The sequence below is a fragment of the Centrocercus urophasianus genome, unplaced genomic scaffold (genome assembly GCF_019232065.1).
Source record: "Centrocercus urophasianus isolate 14NV4802_14NV808 unplaced genomic scaffold, USGS_Curo_1.0 seq_22, whole genome shotgun sequence".
Taxonomy (NCBI): domain Eukaryota; kingdom Metazoa; phylum Chordata; class Aves; order Galliformes; family Phasianidae; genus Centrocercus; species Centrocercus urophasianus.
Window position 1 is genome coordinate 6,078,778 of NW_024884778.1, and position 22,385 is coordinate 6,101,162.

The 22,385-nt window shown below is 45.6% G+C and overlaps 1 protein-coding gene across 3 annotated transcripts in view; it reads left to right on the plus strand.

The window, feature by feature from the left end:
* Positions 1–20,320, plus strand: part of ADAMTS9 (ADAM metallopeptidase with thrombospondin type 1 motif 9) — a 64,611-nt gene extending 44,291 nt beyond the window's left edge. For 2 of the 3 annotated variants that reach the window (XM_042823455.1, XM_042823456.1), the window contains 12 exons: positions 2,576–2,743; positions 5,369–5,530; positions 9,923–10,093; positions 11,120–11,314; positions 12,949–13,081; positions 13,318–13,412; positions 13,566–13,660; positions 13,756–13,889; positions 15,035–15,126; positions 16,066–16,170; positions 18,052–18,146; positions 18,283–20,320. In XM_042823455.1, the coding sequence (XP_042679389.1) occupies positions 2,576–2,743; positions 5,369–5,530; positions 9,923–10,093; positions 11,120–11,314; positions 12,949–13,081; positions 13,318–13,412; positions 13,566–13,660; positions 13,756–13,889; positions 15,035–15,126; positions 16,066–16,170; positions 18,052–18,141 (1,440 nt within the window). In that variant the 3' untranslated portion in view covers positions 18,142–18,146; positions 18,283–20,320. Of the gene's footprint in view, positions 1–2,575; positions 2,744–5,368; positions 5,531–9,922; positions 10,094–11,119; positions 11,315–12,948; positions 13,082–13,317; positions 13,413–13,565; positions 13,661–13,755; positions 13,890–15,034; positions 15,127–16,065; positions 16,171–18,051; positions 18,147–18,282 lie in introns of those variants that run through there. The other variant, XM_042823457.1, reaches the window with a different exon arrangement.
* The last annotated feature ends 2,065 nt before the right edge of the window (positions 20,321–22,385 follow it).

A 22,385-nucleotide genomic window follows, 5' to 3' on the forward strand; every position in this document is an offset into this window, starting at 1 on the left:
AGAGGAGAGGAGAGGAGAGGAGAGGAGAGGAGAGGAGAGGAGAGGAGTCTGCGAAAGGAGTGTTTTTTGTCTGTGCTTTTCAAACCTTTAAAGAAAGCAAGGTCAAAGCTTACCTCACTGCAGCATTGTTATTGATGGACGTTGTGAGCGGGTGGCAGCGTTTCCAGCGATAAAAGAACCCTGCTAATGAAATGCAAAGTTTCTTGGGGTCAGGGCTAAGGGATGCCTGCAGCAAGGAGATGTACCTCTGACTTCGGTCACGTGGCACTGAGATAAGTGTGCTATTGAGTTATTCTGTGCATATGGCTCACATATGCTTAAATTCTACATGCCAAGTAAAAGTTGGAATTACCTGAGAAGAATTAGAAGGCAGTTAAGAAGCAGGCTCTTTGCAAAGGAATTTTCAGTCTCTAATACTTGCTTACATCAGGTTATCCAACCTCTCTTTTCTGTCAGTGCAAATGAGATCATAACTCACATGTGCATGAAACCAAACGTGCAGCTGCCTCACTGTAATATATATTAAAGGCAGACATCAAAATGATTAATTCCAGCATCTCGGTAATTACGTTTCAGTATTAACAAAATTAGTCTAATTATGCCTCCATCTCTAGGTGCGCCAAAAAGTGCATGTAGACCTGCCACATCTTGGAATGGGATGCCAAGATAAATGTCACAGTCTGGCTCCTTACCAAATTCAAGTGATTTGTAGAAGGGGGCTAGCAATTTTGGAAATGGTACCATATTTGCAAGACCTAGTGTCTGTCAACCAGCTTCATGGTAGACATGATAGAAGTTGATAAGTGGGTTTGGTAGGAGTTGATGTTTCCTTTTGCACTGCCGATGTTCGCTGCCTGCGGAGAGATGTTGAAAGAATGAAAAAATGAACTTAGGATGAAATTTGAAGGCTTACAGAATTAAGATAACATTAACTCAATCTTTCTTCCCATTGATACTGAAGAGGAAAAAGTGAAGTTTATGAATCTCAGTAACTTGTGGAAGTCTCATTTGGGAACAAGGGACTGCATATCCTCTGTTTTCCAGTGTAAGATTGGGTGTTGGTCTTGGCGAAGAGCAGCTCCCAGCTTCCTGCTGTTAGGGGCACGCTGGTGTTTGGGGATGCTCCATGAACCTGTTGTTTGTGCAGGTGGAGAGCAGCAATCAGTGTTTCCAGCAGGAAAAGGGACCTCAAGAGCTGTCCCCTCACTTTCAAAAGCAGAGCTGCTCTGGGTGTCCCTATGCCACCTATACCAGCACAGCACACGAGTCAGAGTGATGTGGCCAGATCTGTGTTGACCTCTTGAATGGCCCTGAAATCCCACTGAACTTGAGGGGTGTTGGCTACCTTGGCTACCTCTTAGTGGCCTTACAACAGGAAAACAGCCTTTTTCAGAGCATTGCTTATGCAAGCTTTTAAGTAACAGCAGCTGATCTTATGAGTTATACCCCTTTCTTGCCATGTCTGCCTGAACTTTTTCATTTCAGAGCAGGCTTTCTGCTCTCTTGTTTTTCCATATACCTCTAAACAAAATAGGGGCTGAATGATTTGGAAGCAGTGCTGTAATTTAAAATGATCACAGTTGTCAATGCAAGTGCCAATTTCTGCTCTAATGGATCTTCCAGAACCGCTACAGATGTGATCTCTGTGGTGTGTTAAGTTTCAAAAGTATTCATAGGCTGGGAAGAGTTTGGGCTGTAATTTATTTCTTAGCAAATACAGTGATGGAGCAGCTCCAAAAAGAAGGAAGAAAGCTGATCTCTGCATGGTTGCTCCTCTTTGACAAGAAAGCAGAATGTTTTATATTGAAAGATGGTTGGATCCGTGTGTTTGCGCTCAGGCTGCCTGTGATACAGCATGTAATGAGTTGCATAACGTGTAATGAAGAAATTGAAACTGAGTTTCTGGGTGCATCATGCTGAGTAAGAGGCTTGTTCTACAAGAAACTGTCATATTAAATTCTTGTCGTGATTCCAGACCCCTTTGATTCCTAAATCTTTTGGAGGAGACTAATCTGAAATCAAAGTGAAGTTGCTTGGGGTTTGCATGCCAGAAGCGGTCACATTTGAAAAAGTTCAGTGAACCTGCAGAGGGAGGTTGAAATGCGTTGCCTCACTACAAAGCTTGCAGCTAACATACCTGCTGCTTTGCTTTTTGCTTTCATTCCTCCAGCTCTGCCTTCTTCTGGGTTGCTTTCAAAATGCATAAATCTTAAGGATGAGCGTGTCCTGGTTTTCTGCCTTTGTTTTATTAAAAATAAAAATAAAAAAAAAAAAATCAGCCTATGCTGGTGTAAAGTAAAACAAACAGCAGCTTTACTACTGAGGACATGGAAAAACTGTGTTTTTTGCCCCTCTGCCTGGTCCTCTGTGCAGTTACTTCCCTCTGTCAAGGTGCATATCACACTATTCCCCCTTCATATAGCAATTTTTGACCTCCCATTGTACCAAGGTAAATGGAAACGGTCCCTTTCACGTTCTTCTTGGTCCAGCTGAAATAAAACGTAGCCATGGCCCTTGCTGAACCACATAGGTCGCCCTGCACCAGAGCTGATTTGTTGTTACTTTATATTTACAGTGTTCTGTCTCCTGCGGAAGGGGCCAAAGGCACCGCACTGTGTACTGTTTGACAAAGGAAGGGAGGCATGTAGAAGAAGATTATTGCAAGCACCTTGTTAAGCCCAATGTGCAAAAGAAATGCAGAGGGGGCAGATGTCCGAAGTGGAAATCAGGAGATTGGGGACAGGTGAGACTTGTTATATACCCTTTTGCACCCTTTGATATTCCTCTTCTATCAAACCGGCTAGAAGCCAACATGGTTTTCCCATCACTTCTGTCCTCTTTGCAAGGGTTAAGGCTTGAGCCAGCTCCTCAGGTGGTGTATAACTATGTTAACTCCGTGGGCAGCAGTGGAGCAGCACTGATTTGTACACAGCAGCTTGCTTTTGGTGTCTCTGAGAGCAAATTCCTTGTATATGTTAAGCTTCTGCTAGGAAAGCTGTTAGTGTGTAATATTATGAAAAATCATTATTTATTCGTGTTTTTAATGTTGTTATTTAAATTTGTCAGATCACAAGCAAAATCTGCTTTAGTTTTGAGAAATCTGAAATTAATTTTACTATCAGCCTCCTGTAGAAGCCTGATGAAGAATCAGAGCTTAAAAATGCTTTTCGCTATCTTCTGTTCCTTAATATCATCATCGTTTCACTTTGCTTCATTAAAATGTCACACACTGGTTAGGTAGAGCAGAGGTTGCTGGTGTGGGAAAGCACATGGAGCTCTTAAGCATCTTGTTTGCTGAGAGCATACCTTGAACCCTTGTTCTCCTGAAAAGAACGTTTTTGTTTTCACCTTGAATCCAACCGCAAGGCATTTTTAGCTTTGAACTTCAGTTCTCTATCTACCTCATTAGTGTGCAGAATTATTGAAAGGCCCCGACTAAATGAACTGTTACCTTGTAAAAGCATCGCGTTCTCTCGCGGTCTGTCTTGCAAAACACCAATTCTCACTGCATGCAAGTTGCCTACCAGATAAACCATTAACACACCTGGGCACACAAGGCAGCGTTAGGATGGAAAATAAAAGGCCATTAAATGCGCTTGTCATTTCCCATTTGCACCTCATTTAAAGTGAGTGCTGCTGAAAGCAGTTCTTCTTACAGCTAATAATTGTAAGCATAATAACGCAATGCTCTGTCGATTGCTTTAAAATGCACTCATAATAATTGATAAAAGTGAGTAAGTGCTCTAAAATTCCAACGGTCCTCCACGTGATTGGAGTTAATTTTATGCAAGAGGAGAAAGTAAGAAGGTGATTTATGGCCTGCAGTATCTCCTGTGGCTGGGCAATTAGGGAACACTGGGATGCCATGAGCAGCAAGCAGCAGCGCTCCGCTCTTCTGGGTGTTCTGCATTCAGAGGCCGGGCAGTTCCTCTCTATGTTACAAATCTGCTGTCCTACAGCAAAGCATTTCTAGTATCTCTAATAACCGGAAAAAAAAAAAAAAAAAAAAAAAAAAAAAAAAGGCTTTTTCTCCAAGATCTAAGTGTGTTTGTGTTGAAATGTCAGATGTAATGTGTTTGGATCTTGTAATTGCTATCAATTATGGCCATTTACTTTTCACCAACGTTTCTCCCTCAGTCTGATATGTACACCTTCTAGCTACAGGCTGCCGTCAGGAGAAGGAAAGTGCACAGACTGCATAGAAAGGATGAAGAGGCTGCTGGCAGCCCCTAGGGCATCACACCTCCGTCTCCCCCAGCCTGAATAGCTTCAAGCCACCAGCTCCTAGGGTTGAGCAGCCCACAGCTGTATGTTCCCAGGACAGGCAGAAGCTGCTGACCAGTATTTGGGGTTGAAACTTGTTTAAGATGCTCTCTGGGCAGCAGTTATCCCCGTAGGAAAAGGTGTAAGGAAAAGCTTCACCCTGACTTTTCAATAATGGGCTAAAAACTCATTTTCTAAGTTCCTAATGGATCAATAAGGATGCACATATTAATTGTTAATTCAGCAAAGAGTAATTTGGTAAAAGCCGTGATTTAAACGAATGCCTTTTGATTTTTAATGCTTTCTTTCAGAAATACACATCCTTTCTCTTCTGTCTATATAATATCCCTTAAGACCTAGCAAGAAAGCATTCACATCAGGAGGAAATTAAGTACTGCCAAACGGGCTACAGTGTGCAGTCACAACAGTAGGAAATGCTGTCTGAAAGAAAAAACAAGCTGTTAGAAGCATTGTAGTGCAGATAATAACTTGAAGATGTCTGAGAGAGAGAAATTCGGGCTGTTCCTGCTGTGCCTGGAAGCAGGCAGAAATGTGCCCACAGTATAATAGGGATAAGAAAAGCAGTTCATTTACAAAGATGCTAATTTTCACAGTTCTACAGTGTATCCTGACTTGAGTCATGTGCGTGTTGGAATGTGTGCTAGAAGGAATTGCAACTGCATAACTTTACATCTAGGTTGCCGTACACCTTCTACATAACACAAGTTTGCTTTTGCTTAAAGCCTGCTGCAATGACAATCGTGATGTATTTTGAGCTGTGCATATTGAACTGCTGGAACTGCATAATACTTAAGGTCCCTTCCCAGCCAAGCCATTCTCTACAGGAGAAGTAACACACAGAGCCTCGCAGCTCTGGGAGCCGCAGCTCTGGGAGCCGCAGCCGTCCCATGGAACTGCGCATTCAAGCTCCGAGCATTTCCCCCTGCTCGGGCTTAGATTTGAGAAAACCTGACGCTGCTGAAATCAGCAACGAGAACTCCTTCTGCCTTCAGCTGAGCCAGAATTCAGCCTGGCTGGAGGCACAGCAAAGCACAGACCCCCGCAGCAACCCGTGCCGCTCACCCACCTCTGTCCCTTCCCGCAGTGCTCGGTGTCCTGCGGTCGCGGTGTCCAGCGGCGCGCGGTGCAGTGCCACGGTGGTGCCCCGACGGCAGCGTGCGACCCTGCGAGCCAACCTGCAGCCCAGCGGGACTGCCAGCTCCCCGAGTGCCCCACGCATCGCTGGGCTGCGGGCGAATGGCAAGCGGTAAGCGGGACCCCTCCCGCCGGCCCCCGCTCGGGCTCTTAACAGGGGTGAGGGGGCCTGGGTCTATCTGCCTTGGGGTTTTAGGGGTTGCATGCTGGGCTTGCCAAAAAAAAAAAAAAAGAAGGCGGGGGAGATGCTAATGCGTGCTGGCTGTGATTCTTCCCTCTCTGTGCTTAAGGGAGAGCGGAGGAATAGCACGGTGGTGTTGGTTTATTGGTTCGTGCTGCCCTGCGTTTGGCTGGGGCCTATGCAAATATGGAGTGGGTTTGGGGTGCGGTGTGCTTGGGTCTGGTTTGTGAGGTTTGTGGCCCTATATGAGTAGAGCCAGCCCTGCTGCTGCGGGCACATAGATCTGGAGGAAGTGGTGAGAGTGGTGGTTCTTGCTTCACTGCCCTGTTCCCTCTGACAGTTGCATGGGTGAGCTGCCTGGTGGTGCTGGGGTATAGGGTGTGCAGGTGATCCTCAGCAAGTGGCTGCCTAAAATGCTACAGAGGAGAGGCAGTGAAGGATCAGAAGTGTTTGGGACAGGAGGACAAAGAGTTGCTGTCCTTGGGCTGTGAAAGGAGCTGCCAACTTTGGAAATGGGAAAGATGATGAAGCTGAGTCCCATAGAGGGGATGGGATCCCCCATCACGCGCCCTCAGTGGGGGATGCAGGGACAGGGGAGGCAGAAGGCCCCCTGTCAGAAGCAAATGCCTCACTGCAGAACCACTGCTAGATTCTGCACCCTTAGGGCAACAAAGATCCCACTGGTAGTGCAGGTGTGGGATCAGAGCCTGGTCCTCTTCACCTCAATGCCTGCAGTAGTGATTAGCTCTGGAGAGCAGGATAAACATGAATTATGGTCACTGTTATGAAACAGTTAATGCAAACAGGCTCAGCTTCGTTCCACATGATATGTTTATAATCCCAAGTAGTGTCTCCATGCATAAGGGTGTGGGTCCTGCACTGTGCCCTGTTGCTACCTGCCATGAGCTGAAGTGTCCCAACACAGCACAGGTGTCCCAAAGTAGCAGCAGTCTAGAAGGCAGCAGCAAAGCTGTGGCAATGAACTTCTGCTTCAACAGAGCCCCTCAAATGTCCCTAACTAATAGATTTACAGACAGCAAACAGCACACAGTCACAGTCCTTGTCCAACAGCATCGTTAGCACGGAAACGTTGTTTGTCCTACATCTTCCTTTTGCCTTCTTTCCCTTATTTCTGCACTTCTGAAGCCGGTGGTGATAGCCCCTGCCTCCCACCCTAGCCCTAAGGTGGATGCTAATGTGTTCCAAAGTTTCCCAGGGCTCCCCACTGAACCAAGGAAATCTCAAACATTTTTAAGGTGCTTTTTATTCCTGGTGTTTCCTCACCCATGGTTAATAGGAACGTGTAGATGTCACCTGCTGTGAGCTCAGCCCTGTAGCTGATTCCAAGCAGTTCAGAGCACTTATTTTGTTCTGTGGTACCCGGTATAAATGTAGCATCTCCTTATCCCCAGCCATAAGTCCTGGCTGTGCTACCTGCAGTGAGGAGGCACAGATTGCATTAATATTCTCCAAGCAATGAACCCTAATCGACATGAAAGCAGGATGTAAAATAACATCCCTGTGCTGTCTTGTTCTTGATTTCTTATCTTTAAAGGGAATCTGTCAAGAGGGTTTCTTGTTGCCCCGTTTTGTTGTTGCTTAGAAAAAGTTTGTTTTGCCAATGAGAAGTAATAGGGAACTTATTGAAAACCATTTACCACTTAGTTGTTGGGTCAGTATTAATTAGCTGTTCTCAATTCCCACAGCAGCAAGGAGAACATCAATAGAAAAGGCCCAGCTATGTGAGGGATCACCAAGAGGGGAAAGCAATAGAGAGGGTCTGAGTATGAACCTGTGGGAGGGACAGTGCACAGCTCTGGAAGCTGCGGAATCTTTGACATTTGCTTTTTGGGGGAAATGAAGGCATGCTTGCATGCTTTGGATTGCAGAGCCACCCAAGGGATGTCTGCAGTGCCTCTGGAGTGGAGCTGTTCCTCATCTGCGCTTCACTGTTTGATTTAGAAAAACAAGAAGCACAATGAATGCTTGCACAAAGTAATGCCTTTGGGATTTTTTTTTTAATTATTATTATTCTAGAAGAGTTGCAGAACTGCTTGAAACAGTCCTTAATTTGATCTGTGGGGAAAATAGTTCACAATTTGGGAAATGGGGCGAAAGAGATGATTTTTGTCACATGCCTGGGCTGTTTTTCAGCTCTTGCTATCCATCTCCATTGTCCCCTGGCCTTGCTGTTTTATGTGAGATTTAGATGGGTCATGAGCATTAGATTTCTTACAAAATCTGTCTTCATACCAAAGGAAAAAGCCTTTTCATGCCAGCTGATCTGTCTGTTTCTTGTGTGAATTATGTCTTATAACCTTGCTGTGGCCAATTGGAACCTCTGCAGTTTCTTTGATTTGTTTTATTATTTGTATTATATCTCACTGTCTTTGTGTTGTATTTAATGTCTCAGTCTGATTATTTTAATTGCCAGTTACCCCCAAAATGCCAAAAACCAAACTGCAATTAACTGATGAGGGCAAGATGCACAGAGCTTTAGTTGGCCGTTTAACCATAATTTGCAGAGAAGACCAAAGCAAGGTGACATATAAGGTTGGATGTTAGGAACAATTTCTTCTCAGAAAGAGGGTGATGCAGTGGCACAGGCTGTACAGGGAGTGGTGGAGTCACCATCCCTGGAGGTGTTCAAGAACTGTGGAGATGTGGCACTGAGGGATGTGGTTATGGGCATGGCGGGATGGGTTGATGGTTGGACTGGATGATCTTAGTGGTCTTTCCCAACCTTACTGAACTATAGTTCTGTCTGTCTGAGTGTGTCACTCTCAGCAATCAATGATCTTAATTGAGTATGGGCTTTCAATGTGGTTTTTGCTCATGACCGATGTCGGAATACCCACTGATGGCAGAGACAGTTCATTCATCAAAAACTATCAAATTTAGGCTTAAATATATGTGAGGAAGGGGAAATATGAGAGCAGGGAAACTGAGCATCCCGCTGCGCACCAGCGATGCTGCACTCTGTGCAATAACCCAATTTCCCATTTTCCTTACGTAATAGGGAGCTATCAGAGGCAAACACATACAGCATGGTTTCTTTGCTCTCTGGGCAAATCACACTCCGGCAAATTCCTCTAGCCCCTTTAGCATGGCTGTGCTTCAACACAGACCTAGGAGCAACTTCCACTGCAAGGACTTAAAGCGAGAGAGTAAATAAGGTTGAAAAGCTCACAAAGCCCTTGGGGTTTCTTGGCAGACTGCGGGTTTTGCAACATTGGCTGTTGCCTAAGAGCTGCTGAGTTATTCCTTCAGAACAAGGCTGCTTTGTAGGGCTGGATCCCCCTCCCATCCTGCGTGGTTATTGCCAATTTATGGCAAATATTACACTGCGTATTGATCTCATTTCCCAAAGTTATCAAATATTTTGATTCTGCCAGCGTTTGGCAATTAGGTGGACCTGCTAAGATCTGCTAATTGCAGGTGAGCCGGGAGTGCGGGAGCTGCTGTAACGAGATTAAACTGGCACAGTCCTCCGAGCCTGGGAGACTTCAAACAGTGCTTCTGTACCACCGGGGATGGTCTGCTTGAGTGTTTTATCCATTCCTGAGGAAAAAACATCCCCTGCACGTTACATAAAATGATTACCTTCACGCACTTTTTCTCCTTCTTAATCCAGTTAGTTGGAAGTGTTAAGAGCTCATTACAGACAAGGACTGAACAAAAATATGGTTTTGCGGAGATGGTCATTTGTGTGCTGATTTATTTTGTTTCATTTGCATTTTTTGGCCATACAGATTGCTCTCAGGAGCATTGCAAGTGCTTTGTGGGCAGCAGGAGCAGTCTCACAGCCAGGGAAAGGATTTGAGCAAAGAATCAAAACCTTGAGGTCTTCATTAGACCTCAGGGAGGGTTTGTGCTCAAGCAGCCTGGGTCGGGATCAGGCAAGGCAATGTTTAAAGAGGAACAGAATCAGAAGATGCATGGATGAAACTGGTTACAATAAAGGGAGTGGTGTTGTATTGTGCAAGGGGCAGCTGTCTCTGTTTAGTGGGGGCAAGATGATGGGGTTGGCCAATTTCTTTCTCACTGTCCTGGCATGTCCCTTTGCATCTCCTGGTACCACCACAGCTGGAACCCATCCTGCTGTCTCAGCTCCTCTCCATCCCTGCACTGTGCCTTGGCACCTCCATAGGTTGGGGACAGATGGGCACCCGGGATGCAGGTGTTGGCACTGTTCACAGATATGCCCCCACGAGATGCCCAGTTCACTCAGGCTGCTGGAGGAAGGCTTGCTGGGTGTGGGGATGTGGGTTGATCTATCGAAACCCCCGCTGGGTTGGGTGAGCCGCTGTTTCTTGTGAGCAGTGCATGAAGACGTGTGGGGAGGCGGCGCGGTACCGCAAGGTGTTCTGCGTGGATGAGAGCAAGCAGGTGCAGAGCAGCACCCACTGCGACGCCAGCAAACGGCCCCCAGAGATGGAGAGCTGCGGGCTGCCGCCCTGTGAATACATCTGGATCACCGGGGAGTGGTCAGAGGTGAGTCCTCATCCCTGTCTCCAACCCCAGGCTGGGACCTGGCCGCGCTACCCCAGGTTCCCTCCTCTTGCTGCCCACCTCACTGGGATATTGCAACAAGGGCAGGGCTGCATGGTTTAACGAGTAGTTGTTGGTTTGTTTCTGTGTGCAATTTCCCTGCTGGACAGAGAGGAGAAGGGTGCAGGAGATGGCCAAGGTACTAAAACGTGAACACCAATGTGCTCGAAGTCCTGGCTGCTATCAGGAGGCAGTTTTCTTCCAGAGCATATCACATCCAGCAGGCACTCTCCTCTATTCTGTTCTACTTTGTTCTACTATGCTCTACTCTGTTCATGGGTTCTGTTCTGTGCTATTCATGAGTTCAGTTCTGTTCTACTCATGGTCTTGGTTCTATTCTATTCCATCCTTGGTTTCTTTTTGTAGCAGGCACTGTATGCAGGGGCATACAGTACCCAGGGTATAATCTCAGCCTGCTTCCCTCTTCAGCGAGCACAGGATTACTTTCCACTTGGAAGGACAGCAGAAGGAAGTGAGGAGACAGCTGCTGACATAGCCCTGATTAATAAGAAAGAGCCAGGATAAAGAAAAAAAACCAAACAAACATTCTGGGACTGAGGGGAAGGAAGGAAAGGCATGCCATCCAAGAAAGCACAGGAAGGAGAAGGACAGAGAAGGGAAAGTCTTGGGCACTGGTTTTCTTCTAATTACAAGGAAAACCACCTTTCTTCCATCACCTTCAGTTCAGCATCTTGACCATTTTCTTTCACTATGGGCAAAAATAAATATATAAAAATAAAAGGAGAAAACCCAGATAGTAGATATCTCTGTTCCCAGGGGATTACCTGCTCCTTTCTTGACACATGGAGGATTGTGCCCAGGAGACATCCGGGCACGGGTCCTGGAGCAGCACTGGTGTCCAAGGCCTTGTAGCTATTCTGCGTACAGATGGGCGTAATAGTTACAGCATTCCCTCACAACAGTTTTCCATTCCTATAAGTGCTGACACATGCTTCCCCTTGCCCTCAGTGCTCCGTCACCTGCGGCAAGGGCTACAGGCAGCGCCTGGTGTCGTGCAGCGAGATTTACACCGGCAAGGACCACTACGAATATGGCTACCAGAACACGGTCAGCTGCCCCGGCACGCAGCCACCCAACATCCAGCCCTGCTACCTCGGGGAGTGCCCTGTCTCTGCATCCTGGCGTGTCAGCAACTGGGGAAGCGTAAGTTTGGCAAACCAGTTTTTTTTTTTTTTTTTAACCAAAATAATTTTAACAAACCTGTTTTTCTTTGTTACATGTTCCTAAGGTTTGGTAGGGGAGTGGTGTTGGAGAGTTGCGTGAATGAATGCATTGAGTGCCATTGATGCTGTGTAGGGTCCTCTGCTCTGTGCTGAGCCCTGTCGTATGGGGGGGTCATGACACCCATGAGTGCCATAACTGCCATAAAAATTCAGTTGTCGTCCATATTTCTGGGCATGTTGAGGGTCTTGCTGATTGCTTAGTCAGAAGGTGAGGTACTGCCAGAAAAGGACCCAAAACTACTGTGCTAGAATAGAGGGAGTGATGGATAGCTGGCAGCTGGGGCAATACTGCTTGTCCATGTGTGTGAGCAAGGCTTGGGAAACAGCAACAGGCTGAACTCTGGTAATCTGAGCCTTAAAAGCTCAGAGCTTCTGTCTTTCCCCGCCTTCTTCCTTCTCCTTACAAATGCTGGGACGTGGCAGGGGAAGAAACTTAACCTTTCTGTTAAAGTTATTTGTACTTCAAGCCCCAGAAATGGCTCCACACAAGATCAAATTTTGGTTAAGGTGATAACATTTCACTTCTTTGGGCTTCTAACATTCTTTGAAATGTGACAGTTCTCCCATAAATTTGATTTATTAACCCAGCTCAGGCATTTGTAGGAATTTGTCAAACCTTTACGAGGCAACGAGGGTCAAGTCAAGCAAGATGTAGTTGTCACAGTAAATGGCAGGGCTGTTTGAAACCCAAGTTCCTCATGCCCCACAGGAAGCCTCAGATCCTCCCTGAGAGTCGGCAGAGGGATTGCAGCAAAGAGCTCAGTCTGTTTGTTGGTGTTTCCACCCAGAATTTCAGTGCAAAACATTCAGCTTGTTAATGCAGCTCTGTTGAGAAGAGTATCCATTTCAGAGAGCATGTTCTTTGGGCTGCTGAAGGTATCAGAGACTACAAAGTGCCATGACCCTGCTCACCTCTGATTTTCAAGGGGTTTACTGTAAATTACCTTTTGCTCTGCTTCATGGTGAAGTGTCATGGATTTGGAACTAATGAAGAACAAATGCCAGGTTGCAAATGGTGTGGTAACCTTCAGCATTTCAGCCTTCTTTTGGGCCATCTGAGCACACAATTTATGCAGATTTTGCCATTTTTCTGGGCGGTGAGGGGAAAGGGAGCTTGGAGATGGTACAGTTTGGTTAGAAAACAGCAGATTGTGCCATGCTTGTTCAGAGGCCTCTGCCAATGTCCAAGCAATGCTTCCAGCCATCAGGAGAGGACATCTAGCATTCAGTCCTTCTGGTGAACATTTCTTTTTGTGCAAGCTTCCACTGCAAAAAAAGAACATTTTTGCTTGAGCACAGTTTTGACCTTAACCAACATAGTCTCATTCACTAAGTACGTAAGTGCTAAGAGAAGTACCATCTTCTTGAAATAATTAAGGATGACGATATAATGAAGGGATTAATAATCGAAGAGGCTACTTCTGTGATTAAAATTCAGTCCTTGCAAAATGGAGACCTTTGCCACTGCCTCTTTATAGAAGGAAATTGGTTCTTATGGTCCAAAGCCCAGAAGCGCTTGAGATAAAACACGACCCTCTGCCTCTGGTCTTGCAGTGCTCTGTGACCTGCGGGGTTGGCATCATGCACCGCTCAGTGCAGTGCCTGACCAACGATGACCAGCTCAGCAACTTGTGCCTTGTGGATCTGAAACCCGAGGAGAGGAGGACGTGCCACAACGTCCACGACTGTGAGTCTGCAGCTTTGCACCTTCCTTTGCTTTTCTTATGCCTTGAGCATCTGTTCCTGTCAAGCTCCTGGAGGTGTGCAGTATTTCCAAGCGTTGGGAGCCATCCAGCAAAGCACTGAGGCACTCCAGGGATGCCTCTTAGAAATGAACACGTTGCCTTGCTGCTTGAGGTGCCTTGCAAAAGAAATGTGCTATACCATCGCTCAGTGATGACATGCAGTTCTGGTTTCTTTCAGGTGAATTACCGAGGAGCTGCAATGATGTTAAAACTCTCAAAGGTGTCACTGAAGACGGTGAATATTTCCTTAAAGTCAAAGGGAAGACATTAAAGGTGTGTTTCAGCTGCAGACTGATTGTACGTTTTCCCAAGGGGTAGAGGACACTGTGTGTTCTCCTCAATTTCCACTTGCACTTCCTACTTTCAATTTTCTGGGCATTCCCTTTGCATACCTTGCCTGACAAAATCACGACTTCTCTCCCCCAGGTGTATTGCTCTGGGATGCAGACTGACAGCCCAAAGGAGTACGTGACCCTTGTAAATGGAGATGCAGAGAACTTTTCAGAAGTGTACGGATACAGGTAAGGAATCCCTTTAGTTCTGAGCTTCCCGATGTCTTTGATTGCTGTGGCAATATTTTCCAGTCATGAGTAGAAAGGGTTTTCTTTTGATTCAGATTGCATAACCCGACCGAATGTCCGTATAATGGGAGCAGACGAGAAGACTGCCAGTGTAGGAAAGATTACACAGCAGCTGGGTTTTCCACCTTCAGCAAAGTAAGGCTGGACCTGAACACTATGCAAATAATAAGTGAGTAAATACAGGGCCTTGCCATTAAAAACAAAATCATGTTTATTTTACACAAATGTAGCTGTAATTATAAGCAGGCAGTAGTATCTAATGAGGCTTATTGCTGAGCTCTCTCTTTGAAAGCTTTTAGACCTGGTCACCTTTGCACTTAGAAGCTGTAACCCAAGTGCATCAGAGATGCTTATTGGCAGTGCTGGTGTGTGGAGGAGTGGAAGAGACTCTTGGAGGGGTTGTATCTGGGGAGATAACTGGTGGGGAGAGGGGCTGGGGGTTTGCAGGACAGGTGGTGACTGCAGGTGTGCAAAACAAGCGGTATCCTGAGACCAGCACATTGAGGAGCTGGGAGCTTCCCTGCTGCATGGGGACAGTTTCAGTCCTTTTGACTTCAGGGATGCTGTCAGTTTACAGCAAACGTTTTAGAAACATAGTGCATTATTGGGAGCTCATTCAGTAAATAGTGGCGATTGTTAGCAAATAAAAATCCTTTCTCCTGAAATGACTCTCTCTGATAGGGTTTTTGTCATTGCTTTATTTCCAAGCCAAAAGACCTTCCAGTCTACTAAACTGTAAAAAGCTGCTATAAGAGCTTCTAGGTTCAAATTCTTAGAAAATTCGATACCTGCTCCCTGATGAATCTCAAAAGATGCTGGGCACCCCCATCAGGCAGGAGCTGTTATGCATCCCCATCAGAATGGGGCTTCAGATCTAGAGCAACACATCCCATATCCTTTTCAATCCCTGAGCCCTGGGCTGGGGATGGTCTTTGGAGTTTTTTGGCTTTGTTCAAAAGGAAGATTTAGAAGGTCTCAAGTCCTTTTTCAAAAGTTGAAATTGTCTGATAGAGAGATAAAAGCAGAGTTAGGGCTTCTGGTTTTGTTGTTATTTACATCTAGGCCTTACATCACCAATGTATTTGAACCCATCTGTAAATGTGAGTGAATGGGCATTCTGTGAAACTCAGTGCTGGGAGTCATGTCTGGGATGAATTGGGGATTTAGTATTAAAAGTCTAGAAGGTGAGGTCTTAATTAATGTTCAAAAACAGCTTCAGTGAATTTAAACTTTAGCAAAGAGCATGTTTACGTGTGTTTTTTTTTCTCTCCCTGCATCTTCCTTTCTGTGTTATTCACCAACTCCTCTCTGCAGCAACTGACTTACAGTTTGCCCGGACGCATGATGGACGACCTGTTCCTTATGCCACTGCTGGGGACTGCTACAGCGCAGCCAAATGTCCTCAGGTATTTGACAATAGCATTTCAGAATAGGAATTGGTGCCTTTTGTTATGTACAGTCCCCACACCTTGGACTCTCCCGACTTCATTTGCAAATGGCACAGAACAGTAAGTCGCACTCACAGGCAGCAGAGGGCATCCCTCCATCTCCTTCCCTCTTTGCTTTCAGGGCTGGGACCTTACAGCCGAGCTTTGCAGCTTAAGGATTGGCTTCTCACCTCCGGTAGGCTCCTGGCTGCTTATGTCCACCCACCGACCAGACAGCAGTCATGGGGAGCAAAGCTCACAGCCCTCTGGTGCTGTAGTGGGTTGGGGCTGTGACCAGAAATGGAGTGGGATGGGGTTTGCCAGGGGAAAACTGGCAAAACAGGGAGATCTGTGTTGGGTGCTGATACAGCCATGAATTTTGCATCCATTTTGTGTATATTGAAATCAGGAGGATAAAGGACAGAATGTATTTAAGAAAAAACGAAAAGAATTTTTATTTTACTGAAGGCTGGGAAAAAAAAAAGAAAAGCTCAGCTCAGTGGAAAATGTGGAAAATAAGAACAAGTGTGCCCTCTCCAGTTGAGGAAGGGAAAGTGATAGCAGCTGCTGTGTTCCTGGGCATTTTCTCCATCAGCTGCTGGAGCATTTCAGGTTCCACCATTTGCCATGGGAAAGCCAAGAATGCCCTCAACTGGCAAACCATGAAAAAGCAGCAGAAAACTGAGTGAAAACATTGAAAAACCAAGCAAAGCCCCTCCTTCCCTGCAGCTACAAATGAGAAAGAAATTCCTAACCAGAGACACGCTGCGATTTGTGCAGTGTGTGCAAATCACTGTCAGAGTGATGGAGAAATTGAAAACACCGCAATCAAGATCCCATTATACAGTTGATGCTGTGAGAAGTGTGGCTGTGGCACAGGGCTCTGGGAGTAACCAGGCTTCTCTCCTTGCTTTTTAGGGTCGCTTCAGCATAGACCTGTATGGGACAGGCCTGTCTTTAACGGGAACGGCGAAGTGGCTTTCCCAAGGGAATTATGCAGTGTCAGAAATTCAAAAATCCCCAGTAAGTCAAAATGCAGTAAGTCATAATGTTAATTATGGTTCTGCCCGCTCACTGAAAGTTTCTAATTGCCGACATCTCTCAAGGAGACGCTAACAGAAATCTTAACATCTGACGTTAGAAACGAAGTGTTGCCCGTAATTGTAATGGGGGGACCCTAGTGGGTTTAACTTGATCAGAGTTATTGCAATTAATTAGTGAGCCTGCTTAGTGGTGAAACTGCAGGCCATGAGTGCTGTGGGACGGGGCTACCTGTAATTAGCTGGCTAAGGTGGGCAGCGCTGGATTTGATGAGCAGGGATCGACCCCAGGAGGGTCCCAGGATGAAGATTCAGTGGGCACGGTGGGGATGAGTTGATCTTAGCGGTCTTTCCCAACCTTTATGATTCTATACATTCTACCTTAAGGAGGTCACCAGAGGCATTTAACAGTAAGCAATTCGTAACATATCCTCTCTTGGGCTGCTTTCAGTTTCCTTTGAGAGAGTTGGCCTTGAGCCTTGTTGGTACTGGAGCTGTTAAAGGAGTCTTTTTGGCAGCTTTGGATGCTGCAGGTCCATGCTCCAGCACAGCAGGTGTAAGGGAAATGGCACAGAGCTCACATGTTCACTCTGACCAGTGCTTGGCAATTCTTCCCTCTTCAGAAAGGAGAAGCCCAAGCAGCCCTAGGGGTTGCAGAGAGCAGATGCAATCAGAGTTAAAACAAGGGGCAGGGAGGCTAAGGGACAGCTCTTGCCTCTCTCACCCGGTGGCATCTGTCAAGCAGTGCTCCAGGGGTGTAATTGTAGCAGGATCAGAAAGAAAGGCAAGCGAGAAAAGATGACAGCAGCCTGCTGCAATCATGGATCAATTGTGTCAAGGGTGGGATGGAGCTCATTTAAAAATAAATGCTTTGTGCAAGCTTGTCCTGCACTTAAGTCCAATTTTCTGATAATTGAGGGTTAAATTCCTCCCAAGGACTGTCTGACCATTGAAATGACCAAGAGGAGAACTCTACAGAGGTGGGACAAAGAAGGCCATGTGTAGGTGTTGCTGATGCTGGCATCAATCCTCTGACTTGAGGCTGGAGCTGCCTGCCCCACTTTCTGCCTCATTTGCTGAGCTCTCCAGCCCAAGGTCAGCATTCTTTTGGGTCTGTGCTGACTTTGGAGGTGAAGAGCTGAGGAGGGACAGCACCAGAGCCCTTCTGCATCCAGGCTCTGCCCTCCCAAACAGGTGTTTCTCTACAAATGTCCTCCGTGCTCTTCCCATGCTCACTCACCACCAAAGTGCTGATGCTGCCTAGATGTGTTCTTTCTCCTGCATGATCCAAGATTTGCACTCATTACAGCAGAACAAGGGATTATTCACTGTGGAGCAAGTTGAAGAAAGTAGATGCCCTTGAGATATCCCTTCAAATGGCCTTCTCCTTGGGCATCTTGCAACGTGATAAATCAATACTGCCCTTTCTTATTTGTGTTCAGCATCTGAGCTGGCAATACTAAAGGGACTTACATTTGCATACATTTAAATATAACTATAATTTTGTAGATTGATTCAGGCATTGTTTGTTTTTCTTCTGAGACATTCCCTATGGAAGCCCTGACTGGAATCATAGAATCGTTTGAGTTGGAAGGGACCTTTAATGGCCATCTGGTTCAGCTCCCCTGCCATGAACAGGGATACCTACAGCTCCATCAGGTGCTCAGAGCCTGGCCCAGCCAAGGCATGTCTCCAAGAACGGGGCACCCATCACCTCTCTGGGCCTCACCACCTTTATTAAAAACTTTTTATATCCAACCTAAATCTCAGCTCTTTTAGTTTGAAACCAATAGAATAACCCAGAGCTGGCTTTTTCAAAGCGTAGAGTCCTCACGTGAGATGTGATTTCTGCTTTTGCCTGCAGGATGGTACCAAAGTCGTAGGAAGATGTGGTGGTTACTGTGGGAAGTGTACCCCGTCGTCTGGAACAGGCCTCGACGTGCAGGTGTTATAGCAATGGTAAGGCCATGGCCACCGAGCATCTGGCTCCTATTTCCCAAAGCCAATGCATTGCTCAGCCCTGGGCTTTGGGCTCTAGGATTTGGCCTCCAGAAGGCAGAGCCCATGACGTGTGCTCCCCATCTGTGCCTTGCAGGTTCTCTGAGAGCAGCCCGCGGAGATGAGACGGATGAAGGATAGCGATGCAATACCTCTGCCTCCCACTTTTTTAACCTGTTTATGTGTGTATATAGATCGCATATTCTTAATGTACAGTATAATATTTATGTTTGGAATTATTTATTTTGATTTAATATTTTTGTACGTAAAATCATTATATTAAGGCTGCTTTTACTATTTTTATTTTTTATTGTTAAATCCTGCAGTCAAACCACTGCATTTTGCGTACTCTACATTATATGTAGCATTATGACAAGTGATACTTTATTGTCACTGTATTCAGTTGTTTACTTCCAATCAGTAATTTTCCTTCAGTTACGGGCTGCTTTAGCCCTCCACGGTGCTACACAATCTGCATTGGGTATTTTTGGCATTTCAATCTGTCTTGATGTAAGGAAAATAGACAAGATGTGCTTAAATTTTAATTTAGCAATTAGGCTGACAGCACTCAAGGAAAACATGACAATGAATACAGTGCTCGTTGCACTAGCAATCTTTATCTTTTAGGTATGTTTTGAATTTCACATGACCTCTGTGGCCGGTGCTGAAAGCGCTGGTTTGGTGCTAACATGGTATTTATTAACGCTCAGTAATTTTAGTTAATCCGCTGCCTTTATCAGTGGGAAAAGGAAGAAAGCAGAGAAATTGTCAGGAGATTCAAATAGAATCAATCGTAGAATCCATCATCAGTAGATCCCAAGCTGGAAGGGACCCATAAGGATCATTGAGTCCAACTCCAGTTTCTATGCAATAGATGGAGATCTGCTCCACGTTCAGGAAAATTCCTACAGACAGATTTTCAGCAGAGCCCTGTTTTGTGTAGAGCTCCAAAAAACACCCATTTCCCTGCTAATTGCATGTGCCACCGTGCTTCCCTCCTCCATCTGGCAGCAGGGCAATGGGACCGTATGTTCCCTGGGCTGAGGAGCCACAGCTCATTAGGGACACGGTTACAAAATCCTAATGTACGTTGGTTGTGTGGGGTCCTGCCACCTGTGAGGCTGGTGGGGACACAGGGGCAGGGCTGGGGTACCACATCCCAGTGATGCTTCCCACGCACTGTGCCCATCTGTGGTGCCGTGCAGCGTCAGCACTGCTGTGTTTCCAGCAGGATCAGCTTGTACTCTCACAGTGCTTCCCTCCCCCCAACAAACAGGCTGCTTGACGCCTACTTCTGTACGGCTTCCTATCCTCCTGATAAGGCATCTGTGCTCTTTGCTGTCCGCGATCCAATGTACAACCAGAACTTAAGTGTTTTCTGTAGTGTTTTTGTAATGGAGAAACGCGGCTGTGCAATGCCCTGCCTGTACATAGCCTGCTGCTTGCAGCACTGCGCAGAGCTTCGTAGCACGTTGAACGGGGGTGATGTGACCAGATTATTTTTGTAGTCTATGACTATGTCCCTTAATTCTTTCTCCTTGATTCTACGTAGCAATAGGAAAATGTTGCCCCAGCGCCTTACGTCGGGGCAGCCGGGAGCACGAAGGACGAATTTGCAGCACAGAATTGCCAGCATTTCAGAAGACTCGCCCAGCTAAGTCTTTAAATTTGGGCTGCAGATATTCAGGAAACCCGACTTCAGGATTTTCTGCATAGCTCCCCAAAGGAGAGCTCCCTGCACTCGTAACCTATGCGTTTGGCAGCCCGCAGAGTGAGACTTGTCAGCCTGATGGTTGGATGTTAATTAGTGGGCATCCAATTTGGGAGCAGGGTTGGGTTAAAATGCAGCTAAAGAATTGGTGCTTGGCACTCACCAGTGTGCCCTGTCGCTCTCGTTAATGTACAGGCTTAAAGGGGAGAATGAGAATTGTACTTATAATTAGGGGTGGTTTTTTTTATTTGTTGTTTAATAGCACGTACAATAAGTGGATGTGATTATATCTTAGGTTGCTATTTCACCTATGTCTTCTGCCTATATGACAATAAGAAATGATACCTCCCTGTGAAAAAAAAAAAATGCCAAAAATACCATTTCAAAGGTCAAAGAAAGGGGAAAGGGAAAAAGGGAAAGGGAAAAAGGGAATAGGGGAGGGAAAGATGGAGAGAAAAGGGAAAAGTAGCAAAATGGAGTAAGTGATGTTTTTTTCTTTAATGATAACTGCTCATGTGTAACTTGTGTAGGGTAAAAGGGAAAATTGCACTTTGAACTTCAGAGAGAAATGGTGGTGCTTAGAAAGTACAGGCTTATTATATTTTCTGTAATGAGAGGAATGGCTACTTATAAAAGGAAAAATTATTTTGACCTGTTTGCATTCCTTTCTGCTGTATGGTTTCATAACAGCTATTAGCAGAGCCAGATGAACCTGAAAAGAAGTATCAAACTGTAAGAATTGATAGATCACTGATCTTGTGATTCATCACTGGGCTTCGTTAAACAGGATCAGACTTGGAGGAGCAGAGACATGGGACGCTCCTAGTTCAGGAAACAACTCCGGGTTTTGTATGTCAATGCCATTATTTTTCTACAAACTGTTGTGGGGTTTACTTTGTTGGGTTTGGGGGGGATTATATTTTTCTTTTTGCAAGCACTTTCCTGTACAGGTTTTTTTTTTGTTTTGTTTTGGTTTTTTTTTCTTTCTGATGATATTCAAAAAGGAAATGGAAAGATCTGTAAGACAAGTCAGTTTGGTCTTTCTGCATTTGCCATCGTATTTTAATGCCTGTATGCTATTGTAGAGGCAAAATACTTTGTACACAAGGGAATAATACAGTGAATGGTAAACATTCCGTTCTGTGCTGGTATTTATTTGCATGCTCTGGGTTCCCTGTTTGCTTGTCTCATGCAAAAGGAGTGTGGGGAGGAGGAGAGCTGCATGCACAGTGCTGTGCTCGTGGTCTGGGGACCTTCAGGGGAACACAGTGCTCTGTGACTGCTCTGAGTGCTCCCTGACTGCTGTCCAGGAGTGGGATGGTGTTCCCAGAGGGGACTGCTATGGGGTGATAGGGGCAACAGGGAGCCCAGCCACTCTGGGCAATTGTTCCTGTAGGGTGAGCTGGGGTAACCTGACCTCTTAGCAGTGCAATTTAATAAAATCAGCCAAAATAAATCAACTGAGAAAAAGCCACCACAGCCAACTCCAGCAGCATTCCTCAGAGCAGCCCCATGCCTGATTTAAGCACGCTTCTCTTTCAGTTGTACCAACCTTCTCCAAATAGTGAATCCCAAATGGCCTGGAGGTTCCATCCATGCGAAGATGACAGCCTGGTTTTGCCCTCATTGATAAGCAGTAGGGCATCCACGCAGATTCACCAATGGGCTCAAAGGCCAAATTTAGCATATTAGGAAACCAAAGTATTTCTCTGTTCCTGTATGCATTCCGATTTGGAAACTGAGCCATATGCAAGCATGCATTCCAACTGCATTCTTTTTGCAATTATGTAGCAGTAGAGATATAAATATACTGGCCTATTTCCTAAAGTATGATCTTCTTTATTGTAAACTGGCAAGTACATGTTTTAAAGGAGACTTATTTTTCTTTACAACTTTTCATTAACCATTTCCAGATTTCTTACTTTTAGCAAATTTTGACTGTGTAGCAACTTGCTTTGCTTGGCAATTTCAGGGATGCCAGCAAAGAAACACGGTTACAGATTATTGCAGAAAAGCGCTTCTTTCTGAGCTGAAGATCTGCATTTCTGTGTTGTGGCAGGCAACGTGAGTCCCAATAAGCACTGCTAATTAGTCAACTTTCTATAAACAATTTTATGTCAACACAGCTTGAAATAAACTTCAGTGCTTAAAAATGAGACTCAAAAGCAGAGATGGATCAGGAATTAGATGACCCCATTAATGGTTTACTGCAAATCTTCACTGATTATCGAGGAAAAAGAAAAATGCAGTTTCTAAAATGTTGCTTTGGGGAGAATTGTGGAGTCAGGTTGAGGATCTGTGACCTGATCATGATCAGCTGCAGCATGCAATTGTCACCCCGCCAGCTCCCAGTACCTGGAGGTGGAAGAAGAGCCTTCTCCTGGCTGTTTGGTTTACAGCTGGAATGGCCTCAATGGCCCCTGCTGGCACCATGGCCATTAGCCTGTGACCAAAAGTGTCCTTCTCTACTGTCATTTTTCTTTAATAAA